At 39.7% G+C, this 15,114-nt stretch overlaps 1 protein-coding gene across 2 annotated transcripts in view; it reads left to right on the top strand.

Annotated features, from left to right (window-relative positions):
- diaph1 (diaphanous related formin 1) overlaps window positions 1-15,114 on the top strand; it is a 75,812-nt gene that overhangs the window by 47,740 nt on the left and 12,958 nt on the right. For both annotated transcript variants that reach the window (XM_008327021.2, XM_008327022.2), the window contains 7 exons: window positions 11,733-11,831; window positions 11,946-12,040; window positions 12,603-12,704; window positions 13,021-13,260; window positions 14,009-14,138; window positions 14,343-14,467; window positions 14,551-14,715. In XM_008327021.2, coding sequence (XP_008325243.1) covers window positions 11,733-11,831; window positions 11,946-12,040; window positions 12,603-12,704; window positions 13,021-13,260; window positions 14,009-14,138; window positions 14,343-14,467; window positions 14,551-14,715 — 956 coding nt within the window. The remainder of the gene's footprint in view (window positions 1-11,732; window positions 11,832-11,945; window positions 12,041-12,602; window positions 12,705-13,020; window positions 13,261-14,008; window positions 14,139-14,342; window positions 14,468-14,550; window positions 14,716-15,114) is intronic.

The following is a 15,114-nucleotide window of genomic DNA, read 5'->3' on the forward strand; positions in this document are numbered from 1 at the left end:
TGAGGGATAGGGTGTTGGTTGGGGAGGGTGAAACAAACGTGGGGAAGAGAAAGAAAAAGGCATTTGTATGTGTACCCAATTACCACTCCAGCCAGCCCAAAGTCACCTTCGCAGAGAATGGACGCACGCACGCTCAAAATAGCTACTTCCATCCTGCCTCCTCATCTGTGTGTGTGTGTGTGTGTGTGTGTGTGTTGGTTACAGAGGTGATGAGGTAGACTGAATAATATCACGGCCTTCCTCTCATCCGTCAGCTCAAGGCTTATTATTTGTGTGTGTGTGTGTGTGTGTGTGTGTGTCGTCCTTGTGTGTAGCCGTAGCTGAGTGTGTCTGTCTGATTGCACTGGCTGATTGAGTTCTAGCCCTGTAGATTTCCACCCAGGTCCTCAGCCTTTGATTAGGTGATGGGATGTACAAAACAACAGGAAAAAGTGTGTGTACGTGTTTGTGTTTGTGTGGCAATGTGCATTTCCAGGTGGACACTAAAGATGGACACCAGCACCAAAACTTGTACAAAAATGACACCACTCCCTTTACATTCTGTATCTGCCTGACTGCATTACAGCTCTATTTTGGGGCCTCATTTAGGTCCCAGTGCCATTTCCTGCACATCCACGCGTTAAAGTTAAGTTTACAGTGACATGATATCAACTGTGACAGGGCTCTGTCAGTGCACACCCCGCAAGACACACACAGGTGCCTAGGCACACTGTGTCCAAAAAAATTCACACCATCAATTATAATATTGCTTCTAGGTACAGGTCTTGTTTCCAGAGGAAAGTTGGTTTCATTTTTCTAAAATGCAACGCAAATCTTGAAAGATTTATACTCAGGTAATTGACTTAAAACTCACCAAACAGCTAAACACAAATGAGCTGCAGTGTTTTTACTGTACACTTTCAACAAATGTATACATATTTTGCCATTGATGCCTTCAGTGAAGACTTAGGAGAAAAGGGCACATTTTAATGTATTTAACAAAGCCTCACTTTTGTAAACATTTATGTAATAAAATTCAGGGAGCTGATAGACATCTTTGTACATAAACATCTGCTGCATGAACATGACCTTCAAGTCCTCAAGGGGAACTGCTCCAGACACCGCTGTGAGGTGGTGACAGCAGAGCCACATGGGCACGAACATCCTTGAGGACAATTATCTTATTTGTCCCAATTGTTTGAATTGAGTGCAGTGAATTTGTGGTTTTGTTTCGTCAAAATGCAGGAAAGGCTGTGTTTAGTCTTTTTTTCATATAAGAAGCAGAAATTCAGAAAAAAAGGCAAATTTAGTCAGAGCTGTCAAAAAAACACAACATATGTTTAAATTAATTTGTGGAATTGATCATATTGAAAACTTGTTTGAAAGAAGTTTGAGTAGTATTTGCAGTAATAGTAGTAGTTTAGGTACTAGTTGTGTTTGAAAAGAAAAAATTTATAGATCATTGCCCTCGATGTGTTACCTGCTCATCTGTGCTAATTTCAAACAGTGATATCACTGGGTGACGGTTCCACATCTGTGCTGTCGTGTCTGACGCGTTTCTGCTTGATTTGGCGAAACGTTCAAGCCCATGCCTGTCTACCATCCTCACTTCCTCGCAGTTGTACTTGATGAGACTTGAAAAGCTGACATGTTTCCTTCTCCAGCTGCCACTCTTCCTGCCCCTACTGTGCAAGATCTGACACCAGTCCCAAACTTTAGTGCATTGTGATTGGATTGTCACACATCGCAAGGTGTTTCCACTTCCGGACATTTTAGTGGTATACCAGTCAATGCTGCTCCGATCAACAATCGTTGTCTTTGCGTGTGTGGTTGTTTGGGTTTTTTTGTTGTTGTTGTTGTTGTTACTTTTAACAAAGCAAGGTGAGAACTTACTTACTTACTGTTAGGATGTCTTGATGCAGTAAATCAGTGTCAGATGGTAGAGCCTGAGGTCAAACTTATGGTGCTCTTCCTGAAAACCACAGAGGTCTTTATAGAGAAGGCAGTGGAAATGCCTCAGTGTGTGTCCATGTTATCTGTGGCCTCGTTCCATTTGATTCTTAATTAAGCAACCTGAAGCTTTTCAGCACTGTCTGCTGCCCTGCACCACAGTGTGTAAGAAAACAAACAGAAGAGGGAAATCATGGAATCACAGGGAAAAAGATGCAGACTTTTGTGGAACGATTTCTTTTCTTTAAAAAAAAAGCCACAATGTCAAACCGTGATCTAAAAAATGATGGATATGGAAAGTCACCGACAGATGGATTGAGTATATACGAATGATTGGGCAGAGCTTATGAGGGGAATCATAATACAATACGTGATGCAGATTTAAAAGCGGGTTGTGGTTGCACATAAGGTCTATACATGTTCTCCATTTCCTGTGATGAATTTATTCCACACATTTTCTTGGTGTGTGTGTGTGTGTGTGTGTGTGTTTTAAATACATTTCACCTTATACTTTACTCTCAATCTGTATGGGATCTTTTGCTCTGTCGCTTCTCATCTTTCTCTATCACGTCTGACTAACTCTGAATGGAATCAGTCAGCCCGTGTGCGTGTTCACACAGATATGTGCTGGGATACATCCATGTACATCGCTGCCTGTCTCCCTGCTCTCCCACCACCTTTTTCCACTCCCTATTTTTCTCAGTTTTTGTGAGTGGTGTGATAGTGGGTTAAATTTTGATGCTGTTGCCAGCTCTCAGTAGCTTCTTGAAGAAGACCAATGTGGACTGACACACTCACTGAGCCGTGAGAGATGACAAGAGAGAGAGTGGAGTGATAGCTCGCTAGATATTCATACACATACTCGTTCACAAGTCCTGAGAACAAACGAGAGTTTTAAATAAATCATCACTACACCAGTCACAAATAAATTTTTAACAGGTTACTTATTGTCATTCTTTTAGATGGTTGTTAACAAACTCCAAAGACTTTGTATTTCAAACAAATAGATGAGACTTGCTAGAAGATAGAAACAGTCATGCTGAACAAATTAAGTTCATTGCTTATTCATCATGGAATGAGCTGTTGCAGGGGAGGAGCAACAAGGAAAATACGTTTTCATTTCCGATATTTATTTCATTTCAGCCAAAGTGGGGAAAATGCATTGATGTTTAATCAATTGGAGAAGTAGGAGGATTTACAGTATTTTAAATTCAGTTTGGTGGGGTTTCAAAGTGTTGGCTGTAACTATGTAGATGTGGGAGTGAGCTTACTCCACCATAGTTTTGTATACAAAAGGGTGGGTACTGCAGAAAAAAGCTTGGTAACCAATATAAATTTGTTTTTACAGCAGGGGCTGCAATAAACCAGCTCCCTGGCTCATGAGAGGCTGCTGTTGAGGCCTTTTTTAACCCTGACTAAGACGTGCTAACCATGATTGGCCTGATACCCTCTATGTCCATTTGTAACAATACTGACCACATGCAAAAAAAAGACTGGTCTTCTGGAGGGATTATTTCATAATACTATAATTCATTTGGAGGAAAGAGTCCTAAAGTCCACCTTTAATACTAATCTAGGTTAAATTTTAAATTATGAAATGAAATCTTGAAAAACTAAAGGCATTCTCCACAATAGAGTTCTATTCCAAAAGTGTGTTTGTTTGTCGAAAAGATCTCGAAACTTTCTTCACACCTCGAGCTTCCAGGAGTGAAAACTGGGGCTGGTCTGTTGATGTGTTTGTGTGTGTTTCTTGTTACCTCTTTTTGTTCCTTGATTGTTTTCATTCGCCCAGCCTCACATAGCTGTCTGATTGGCACAGAGTCCCCTGATGGCTCACTAAGCACATGGTTGGATTACGTGTGTACTTTTGTTTATTCGCTTCATTGTTTGTGCCTTTTTCCTCAGACTGTGTGTTTTTGTCTAGCCCTAACTACAGCCAATTCCTGCGAGAGGCCGGCAGACAGATGTTCTTGGAGAGAATTTGATCATCTGTCTCCGTTCAAACATGTTTGTACTGTGTATTGTCTTTTGGAAAGTGTTTTTTCACTCTCTTCGGAGGGGGTCAAACTAATTTCACACACTGGAAACCCTGCAGCACCTTGACAGATCTTTGATGAGACCGACTTTTCCCCAGGTTCCAATGCGCAGGTGGAGGTTTGCCAGATCATGGTTGTTAAACCCCTTCAGCAACCTAGTTTAACTATGATCCTGTGATTGATGTGTTTCAGACACCTGCAGTACTTTTTTCAAAGCCTTTGCAACAAAGTGAAAGGTTTACGTAGAAAACCAAAGGAAAGTGATCAGTATTTTTCCTGTGTAAACTGCAGGAAGACAACACAGAGCCTCTTCGATGTCAAAACAGAATGAAAGACCCTTCACTCGAGTATAAAGCCAAAAATGTTTACTGTTGTAACATTTTCTTCATTAACTAACTATTTGTCTTTGGTCTTATAAAAGAGACTGTATGTCGCTCCACCCTTGACCACATTCACCATTACATACACACAATGTACTATACCTCCAGAGTGTTGAATTCGTCTTAATCTTGACAGCTAATGTTGAGTTAGCTTTGACTAAATTCTATCTTAGTCTTAATCCCTATTTAGTCAATAGAACTATTGTAATTTTAGTTTAGGCCACAAAGGCATACACAATATGCCTATGACACAGTATGACATACATAGTATGACAAATGTTCATAGTTTAGCCAGGTTAGTTTATATATTTTTTTTAGTCTGCTAAATTAATCTTCCTTGTGTGAATCTCAGGATGACATATCTGTGGATAACAGTTTCTTATAGATATTATAAATTATATACTATAATTTCTTATAGTTGTTTAACACAGTTTGTTTTCTCTGCCAAGATAGTGTGTGAGATGTATATTTGACCTATCTGGCTTGTTTTGGTCACGCTATTTCCCATATTGACCAGATTATTCCTGCTCCTGGTTTCATACCATCTTCTGTTTATTCTTCTACCAGACAAAATTAGCTATGATTGGATCTTTGGCCAACAAACATAGCTTACTGTTTCCGCCAGTTTACATGACCAAATCAGTGCTGATTAGAGTGTTCCTGCAAGATTTTATCGCCCTGTTTTTATGAGTTAACTAATGTCTCGATCATAAGATTGGTAAATATTTATGATATGCAGGATGATTCTGATCTGAAAAAGAAACACTTCTAAAACTCAGCACACGTGATTGTTACCACAAAAAAAGACCATTTTGTACTTTGACTTATTATGAAAATATTTACAAATATATGTCTCCATCTCTGTATCTGGACACAAGTTCACCAGCTCATGAGCATCAATCCTAATGTTTTTATGCTCCAGATTCATACAAAGGGCTACATACGTATCTGTGGAGGAATCGATGTCAGAGGCTAACGGGGTCTTTAATCACCTGCTTAATTCCAAGCATCACCTTCAACAACTTTTTACACTCATTGGTCATAGTAGCTTGTTGGCTAAGGGAATACACAGTGAACATAATGACTAGCACTAGAAAACAGCCAAGTTTTTTGCCTCCAGACAGATACAGTTCCTCAAGTGTCTGTGCGTGTGTTTATGCTGCAAGCAATGACTGACATTAGAAAAGGCAAAACTCCTTCCTCCTCCTCTTCTTTTCCAATTCCTTCATTGCCCGTAGGTGGGGCTCAGGGCTTTATTAGACCAGCAAAACTAGTCCTTGTCCTTCTCTTTTCCCTCATGTGGGATACGTGCGCGTGAGTGTGTACAATCCATGTGTGCCAATCCTTCCACCATGCGGTCAAGTCACAATTGCTAATCAAGGCTGCGGGCCCTGCCTGGAGACACAGAGGAGGGAGCGAATGAGCGAGTGCTTTTCTTTGTCCTCATCAGTGAAGCAGAGATAAAGACGAGTGACGGGACGGATGGTTGGAGATGAGAGGACAGAAGCTTTGGGATTAACACAGGATGAGTCTGTGCTTCGGCTCCGTGATGAGCTTTTAACTGTCCTCTGTGGCATGACACCATGTAGACCCCATTTTTCCCCTTGTCTCTTTCTCACCTATTCTTTGCGTTAGTACTGTAGGAAGTGCGAGTATTTTTATAAATGACCTCTGTGATTCTCAGTCATGCTGTGCTTATGCATGCTTCCCTTATCTGGGCTCTTTACTGTTCCCACTCACATTTGGACTGCTATCTTTCCTTGAGATAATGAATATTTGAAAGATGAGGGGAGAGTCTAAACCCCAGTGTTATTGCCCAAAGCACAATGAGCCTCATGGGACGTATGTGTGTAACAATTCATCCCACATGCTAATTGAGAAAGAATAGCTGGATACATTTTTAGTTATACTTCAATGCTCACGTAAACACTTGAGGTGGAGATGCACAAGAATTATTGTGTTGATAGTCAGTTTATTAAAAACTTAAGAAAATATTGCAATGTAATCAATGTCAGTCTCTTTGTCTTAACCTAAGAACTAAAATATAACATTCTTGTTTTGATTTTAACTAAAGACCTTTACTGTCTTTACTTCATTTAAAGACAAACTTCAAACAATGATTTGACTTTAAAAAATAGTTACCGACTAATTATGTTGTCAATAGTCATTGATTAGTTTACTTGGTTGGCTGCCAGCACTGTGAGGAGTACATAATGTACATGTAACAGACATGACCTTACTCCCGGCATCTGACCAAATGAAATATCAATGAGCAAAACTTTGCATTCATTCTTAAAGCATTCATTTTTTTAAGAAAATGCTCTTGTTTTAAAAGAAAAACAAGTTATTACCTTAAAAACCAGTATACTTTGTCAATATGACACTCACAACAAACACACAGAATTTCAGTTTGAGACTCAGCCTGTGTGAAAACATACCTTTATAAACAAGATGAAGCTAAATGTCTAAATACCAAAGATTGTCATTTTTAAACCTAGTCAATGTAGTTCGCTCTATTCCCCACAGAGGGAGCCCTCTATATAAAGGCCATTGCGGTGTCAAGGACATCCACACAGTGGATAACAAACACAAGTGTACCAAAATAAAACCACGTACAAACTCTGTGAATCACTGAGTGTTAGATCAGTCAAACATGCACACACTGGAAACAGAGACTAGTTTTTGAGCTGAACATTGAGCTTTTTTGTGTTGCTCTGTTAACTCTGTGTATCTTATTCAAGGCTCAGGTGTTGTGACTGTGTCCCAAGGTCACATGCTCATCATCTCTGTCCTCTAAACTCCTCTCTATCTCTCTCCCTTTTATTTGCTTCCTTATCGCCTCAGTTTTTGCTCCTTTTATTTGCTCTTGCTGCTTTTGATTTGATTAGCGTCTCTCCTTTAAACTTCCCAGCTCTTCAGCTCTCCCTTGCTCCCTCTGTCTCTCCTCCTTGTAATTAGCCAGTGTAATTGCTGTAGTAAATCTTTTCTGCTGTTCCAAGGAGACTGGCTGATATAGGACTGATTTAATAAGCACCCCATACCAGCTTACCTCTCTCTGTGTGTGTCTGTGTGTGTACACAAGTGAGGGTCTTGTTGTGTCCTCTGTTATTTGCTATGGGGATTTATAGTCTGTTTGTGTAGTTTCAGCAAGTGCAAATTCAAGTTCAAGGTAATGCTGTGTCGATGTGGCGACTGTGGCGCGCCTTATCAGTAATGCAGGCAGCATACAGTGTGTTGGGTTTGTGTGTCGGTATGTGTGTGTCTCATCAGTAATGGCATTACGTGCCGTGAGTGCGTCATTGCAGAAGACCTTCATGGCCAGAAGAGCAGAGGGAGGTCAGAATGGCCCAGGGAGGGTAGAGCTGGCACGTACAGACCAACTGTTTCCATCCCATATCACATATTTCCCCTTAAAACACTTCCATTCACTCTTTTCTGCTGCATCAGTCCCGATCCCTCTTTACTATCACACACAAGCACACATACAGTCTGGAGCAGCAGGTTCTCTTTTTTCAAAATAGAATCTGACACACACACACACATACGTACACATACATTAACACTCTCTTACTCACACATGCTTGAATGCTGATACAGATGAAAACAAGTTGTTATCAGCTACAGATATTTGTGGCCCAAGTTGCAGTACATCATTTGTACCAGTGGAGGGCACCATGACTCCACATATAAAATGTATACTTCATGAGGCAGAATCACTTGTGCCTCCTGTAGTTGGTTTAAAATAATAAATTTACACTCTAACACTAAGCCACACTTTTTCCACATTTTTGAATGATAACAAATGAAAAAAATAAATGTAATGTAAAACCAATCAAACTGTCTGAATCAAAACACCCCAATATTGCAAACAACAGACCAAGTATGGCCACTATATAATGGAAAAAAAAGTTTCCATAATAAAAATTATCAGAAAAAAATATCTTAGTAGTTACAGCATGGAATATAAAATAAAATAATTATTGAATAAAAATATAATTATTGAATAAACTGTGATCCTAATTATTTCTGTTTGAAAAAAAATATTAAAATGATTAAAAATACTATTTTGAATTAATTCTCCTCGTTTTGTAAATTATATATGTACATTTATTGGGTTATTTGTAATTAAACAATAAATTCAGATAAATGCTTTTGCAGTTGCATATTTCATACACCAGGGGAGCGCAAGGGAGCAGCTCTAAGCCCCTCCCATTTGCCCTCCCACTTAGACAACATCCCTCCCACATCCTGCCCCGTCTCCCCTCCTCTCTGCCCCACCCTGCCATCTGGTCCTTTTCACATGCACGCGCACGCACACACAGTCGGGATCTTTTCTTCTCATTTCCTTTCACGGTGAAAAACAGGATGAAGGGGCTCTTTGAGAGCAGGGTTACCGTGGAAACTCCCTTATTCTCCTTCTGTCAAACTCACTGACATTGTGAGACACATTTTCAGTGACAGAATGTTGGACATTTAAAGTTTAAAGGGACCAAAGCTACAGCTGTCCTTCTGTCTGCCGTAGATCTAGACTGCTGTTTACTTTAGACAAAGAACTTAATCCTCCCCTGCCTCTTTTTCTAATTTATCTTCTGAGTATTTTGTACTTTCCTCAAGTGAACCCTCTGAATTTTGAAACTAAATTCTTCTCTTTGGCTTTCCCTGATAGACTTTTCACCTTTGTTGATGTTAAAATCTGGCAGAATGTTTTGTTTGTGTTCTCTTTTTCTCGTCCCCTCTTCTACACACTCAGCACGTTTTTTTCCCCCCAAAGAACTGCTCTCCCCCACAGAAACCAATGTTGAAACTGTAAACCATCTCCCGTGTTCCAGTCTGGATAATCTCTGGGCTTGGAATGTTGAATGGAAAAAGTTAGTTTAGAGTTGTATAAAACTAAAGTTGTGCTGTGGAGTCTGCTGTTTCACCACCAGAGGGCCTCTTTAGAATGCTGCACGCACACACACATGCATACAATAGAGAACACCATCTGAAAGCTGTTAGTGGGTTAAAAATAAACTGTTGCTTTCCATAAGCATGGGTTGGTAATGACAACATAGAAAAACTTCTTTGAAATAATAAATGATAGATGAAAAGGAGAAGAGTTTAAACAGAACTATGTGTGAAGGAGTAATGTATCAGACTTTTTTCTTTTTAGTTTCTATCTGTTTTTTCCTCTCATTTCTTAAAGTCCTGTCCATATTCTCCCCCACACTTTTTCTCCTTATAAGGGGCAAGAGAACAAGAGGAAGAGGCTCTGAAAAGGGGGAGTTATGGGGGGGGCTCAGGTCTGCTGACTGATAAACAGAGTTTTCTTTGTGCATACAGTCACACACTGATGATACACTTGGTTACATATTGACAGAGACCTCTGCATGAGTTTGCCATGCGTGATTGTACTCTGCTCCCCCTCCATCACGCTGCCTTTTTTCCACACTTCTCTCTTTTTTGTTTCCCCAGCTAATTGGAAACATACTTTTGAGATGGAGGGAATTTATTTTTTCCCTTCATAACTTACATGTGTATGCTGGCACACGCGCACACAGACACGCATAGTTTTTCTTCTCCTCCTCCTCTTTTTTTAGTGCCGAGCAGCTGTTTGGGTGAACGGGTGGGGGGAGGTGTTCCAGGAAAAGCATAGCGTCTGTGTGTTGGTGTGTGTGTACGCGTGCATGTACATGTGTGGTCACAATGGGCTGGTAGTGATTTGTTCCCAGAAAAGGTTCTTTCTTTGTGTTAGAGTGTATGAAAAAACAGCCGACGATTGAACATGGATGTCAGTACTCCACATGTGTTCATATACATGTAAACTCTGCTGCCTGTGTGTGTGCACGCGTTTGTGCCTGAATGTCTGAGTGTGTGTGTAATAACTAATGTTCTGCCTCAGTCATCTCCCCCTCCTCCCCAACAATGACTAAGTGCAACGTGGTGAAATTCTCCATTGCAGCCACTAGAGGTGCCATCAGATCATAAATGAAATGAAGCTGGCTGAGCATGTGGAAAACCACAGAGCAGCCATTTTACACTCTGTACACCAGACCCCATTTTATGAATCAGCCATGATGTCAACACAGCTCAGACTGATTTCATTGGTCAGTGAGCAACTGGCACTGTAGCTGTTCTTGCTCCCATACTCCCATACACACACACACATGTCCTCCATCTCTGTGAGATGCACACACAACGCACACACACATCCTCCATCTCTGTGAGATGCACACACAGTACCATGACCTAGTGACAGGATGCTGCACCATCACTGGGTCACTAAATCCCTGACTAACTGGATTGCTCCCAAGTAAAGAGATTATAAATAATCCAGGTTAGAGATCTATCAGCCTGTGCACGTTTCTGTTTGTGGAAGCTACAGCTTCATATTGTGTTTTATTATGTAATTTACAATGTGAACAATATAATAACATGTTTTTATCTTTTTATTGTTTTGTGGCATACATTTCTAAGACATTGTTCAACAATTTTGAGCTGTTGACATCAGCCACTCTATTTGTTATTTCCTGTTCATCTGTGAATACATGTAAATGCAGAGTGTATTTGTCACCTTGAAGTTGTGTTTACCATTTTTTGCTGTTTTCCTGAAGGATATTCTTGTCTCTGTGCGTGGTGGTTTATTTCCTGTTACAGTTTCCTCTGCTCACTATGGTTCATTGTTGTAGTGTGTGACACACAGTAGTGTCATTGATTCAGTGTAGAGATGTACAAATATGATTAAATTGTTATAATGGTATATGGTTCAACCTGAAGAAAATACACAACTTTTGTACCATCTGGTGTAGAATTTATGACATTTAATTGTAAAAGAGTGTAGTTCTATGGAGTTAAAGCTCACACAGTGTCAAACAATAGGAACGATTGAAGCCTCAGTGAACTGACTGTTTTGTGTCCATTGCAAATGGATGTTTAAATGGAGCGATGTGGAGCTCATTAAGTGGCTCAGGCCGGTTAGCTGAACTGGGAAGTCATCGGCCTCACATGTTGAGACAAAGCACTGTTTGACTGAACAGACTGATGAGTAAGGCGTCTGTGTGACTGCGTTGAACCTATCAGACATGACTGGGCTAGAATGACTTGACTATTAGAAAACTGCAGTAAGTTAGGAAATATTGGTGGGAACACTAGTGAACAATAAAATTAACAAGATAAAGTAAAAGCATAAAATAAAATATGCACACTCAATTTGATATAAATCAACGTTTTTGCCATTTAGTTAATAAGTCTCATGGGACGTCAGTCCATCTCTAAAACATCCAACACAATGTCTCCTTTGTTTTCCATATTTTTGTTTTTTTAAATAACAATAAGACATTCACCCATTGTCTCATTGCCCCCCGCTTTTGCATTAACACCGTCCTTCCTATTTTCTTCTCCTCTTCAGCCAAAAAGGAACAGGATGGTGGTGACGACAAGAAACAGATGCAGAAGAAGAAGGTGAAGGAGGTCAAACTTCTTGATGCCAAGGTTGCACAGAACCTCTGTAGGTACACACTAAATGTGTAACAGAACATGTGTACATTATTTCTCCTTCACAGTCCATGTATGTTCAAAGTCTGCTTGAAAAAAATGTTCATTTAATTTTATGTGATTACAGCCATTTTCTTGGGATCTTTTCGTCTTCCTTATGAGGAGATCAAGAATGCCATCATGGAGGTCAACGAAAAAATCCTGACTGAGTCAATGGTGCAGGTAAAAAGCAGAGAATTGTTTCAGTTACACTGCAATTTAATAATAATAATAATCTGTCCTAAACAGTATGATATTTTATTACTCAATGAAAAAGTTAATCAGTGACTTTAACAATCCTTTTAAATGGTCTAATTTGTATCACACTCCACACCACGGAGGAAAGTGTTATATCAGCTAAAGCTCTGTTTAATGCCTTGGTTAGGAGTAAAAGTTAGCAAATCACAAGTCACCAACTGTGCTCGACCATCTGAAAACCTAACATCCAACAGATGCTAGGAGCCCAACCACAGTGAGAGATGAAAAGGAAATGACAAGCTTTATCTCCTAATGAAGTCTGATGTCGTGCAGAGAAAACATCAGACCCCGTTTTAAAGAGAAGCGCTACACACACCCTCAGATTTAACTTTCAATCTGTTGAAAGGTTTTATTTCTTATATATATCTTATATATATAAAAGATAATTTGGTCTTGCTTAAGGAATATCCAGGATTTGCAGTATTTACCCAGTACTAAGTCTGTGTTCTCTAATTGTGTGTAGTTTTTTCTCTTTTCTGTCCCATAGAACCTGATAAAACAGTTACCAGGAGAAGACATTCTGAATGCGCTTGGAGATATGAAGGATGAATATGATGACTTGGCAGAGTGTGAACAGTTCGGAGTAGTGGTGAGAACTAACTTGTTTTTTGTTGTTTTGTTTTTTTTTTTGCTTGCCCACCTGACTTGGACATGACTTTCTGCAAAGATGACAAAAAAAAGCCAAGACAAACAAACAGTGAATAATGTATAAGACTGATCCCAGGCACTGTCATTCTTTAATGCACAGAACATCATCATGCTGCCGAACACTTGCAGCTTTGTTTAACTGTGGATGATATTATTACTGGATGAAATCCCCTTCAAATGTGCAGGCGCGCACACACACATTGTGGCAACAAAGATGCCAGTCACAGTTCTCACATCACCCCCTCTTCTTCCTGCAGATGTCCACTGTGAAGCAGCTGACGCCACGGCTTCAAGCCATCCAGTTTAAGCTGCAGTTTGAGGAGCAGCTGAACAACATCAAGCCAGATGTGGTTTCTGTCACTGCGGCTTGTGAGGAGCTCAGACAGAGTCAGAACTTCTCCACTCTACTCCAAATCATCCTTTTGATTGGAAACTTCATGAATTCCGGATCTCGGAATGGAAAGGCCTTTGGCTTTTCAATATCGTACCTGTGCAAGGTAAAAACTAGATGTACACATTGTAAAGTAAAAGCAAGACCTTCCATGAAATTGGTTTCTAAATAATCATGATTTGTATATACCTTCAGGTCCCAAGGTAATAGGACACCTCTATGTCCTATTTTATCTTTTCAAAACCCTGGTTTAGTCATGCTGAGGAAAACAGGACGTATACCATCTTAAATGCAAATTATTCACCAAAATTAGGAATTATTATCAATTACGTGCATTTGTATTTGTTCTTTGCATTAAGGGGCTCAAAGTGATAAGACAAAACCACTTGGATAGTGTGATGTCTGCATGATACATCACAATAAATAAACTAAAATAAACAATGAATGAGCTGAAGCCAACAGCCATAAACAGCACAGAATGCAGAGAAATGCCAAATGTAACATATATTGATGTTACTATTAATATTTGATTTTGTTGACTTAAATAATTAGATGTAGGTTTTCTATAGGTACTTCAAAAATAATTAGATGTAGGTTTTCTATAGGCAAGTAGACATTTTGTCAGCAGATGTTAAATTTAACAGAACCAGCAAAAAGGTTAATTCCATACACAATTTTCTTATTAAAGACAGTGAAAAGGTCTAAATATGCTGCCGTTATTGTTTTTTTTAAATATATTTAAATGAAAATCTGTGACACAGGGACAAAACATAGACATAGCAGGCCTGTTTGGATTGATTGAATAATTGATTGCCTCCTGGACAAACATTTTAACTGGTGCTTATTCCCTTCAGCTTCGTGACACCAAATCAGCTGATCAGAAGCAGACCCTCCTCCACTTCCTCGCTGATGTGTGCCAGGAGCAGTATCCTGACATTATGGGATTTCCAGATGAGCTCATCCATGTGGAAAAGGCCAGCAGAGGTACACGTGATGTCCAACTGACCTCGATAACATTGTCACCTTACAGGGACTCATTCTCATCCATTATTTATGGAGTCACTGTTAAACTTTATGCAGTTTCATGTATTTAACAATTGTCAGTGTAGGTTTGTGTGGGACAGAGGAGGTGTAGGAGGTGTAAGTATGACACCTTGCATTTTAACTTTCCTCTCACATCTCCCACAGTGTCTGCAGAAACGATTCAGAAAAATATAGAACTAATGGGTCGCCAGATCAAGAACCTGGAGAAGGACATTGAGAAGTTCCCACCTCCACAGAGTGACAAGGACCTGTTTGTGGAGAAGATGTCTATATCCTCATATTATCAAATAGTTAACAGGAAAAATCCATATGTTCAAGTGTGGAGTTTTTTTTCCCTTAACACTTTCTTCACAGTTTTGTAGTCAGTGCCCGTGAGCAGTATGAGAAGCTGGATCTGATGCATAAACACATGGAGAAGCAATACATAGAACTTGGAGAATATTTTGTCTTTAATCCGAAAAAAATCTCTGTTGAGGATTTGTTTGGAGACCTGAACACTTTCAAAAACATGTTCCAGGTAAGTGAGTCATATCGGTGTTCGTGTGTATATAAACAAACTAATGACTCATCCCAATGAAAACAGTGTGATGTGGTTTGCTTTCAACAGGGACATGGTTTAATGCCACATTGAGAAAGTTCTCTAGACATGAAAAGGTGAAACCATGTCAATGCAAAATGGGAGGAAAGCAGCAGCCTGTCCACCTGTGGTATACACATCACAGTGATGGAGAATGACCTCAGTGTATTGTCAGTTAAAACATACACAGGCTCTAGATGTGCCCTTTGGGAGATCTCAAATAAAAGAAACGTGTTTAACCAGTTACCCCTGATAACCACCACCCACTGGGTTTTAGGGTTGTTGACATACTAAGAAATCCAACGGATTTTCTGTTAACCGTCTTTTTGAACTTGTCGT

Source organism: Cynoglossus semilaevis, chromosome 15 (assembly GCF_000523025.1).
Source record: "Cynoglossus semilaevis isolate Cse_v1.0 chromosome 15, Cse_v1.0, whole genome shotgun sequence".
Classification (NCBI taxonomy): Eukaryota; Metazoa; Chordata; class Actinopteri; order Pleuronectiformes; family Cynoglossidae; genus Cynoglossus; species Cynoglossus semilaevis.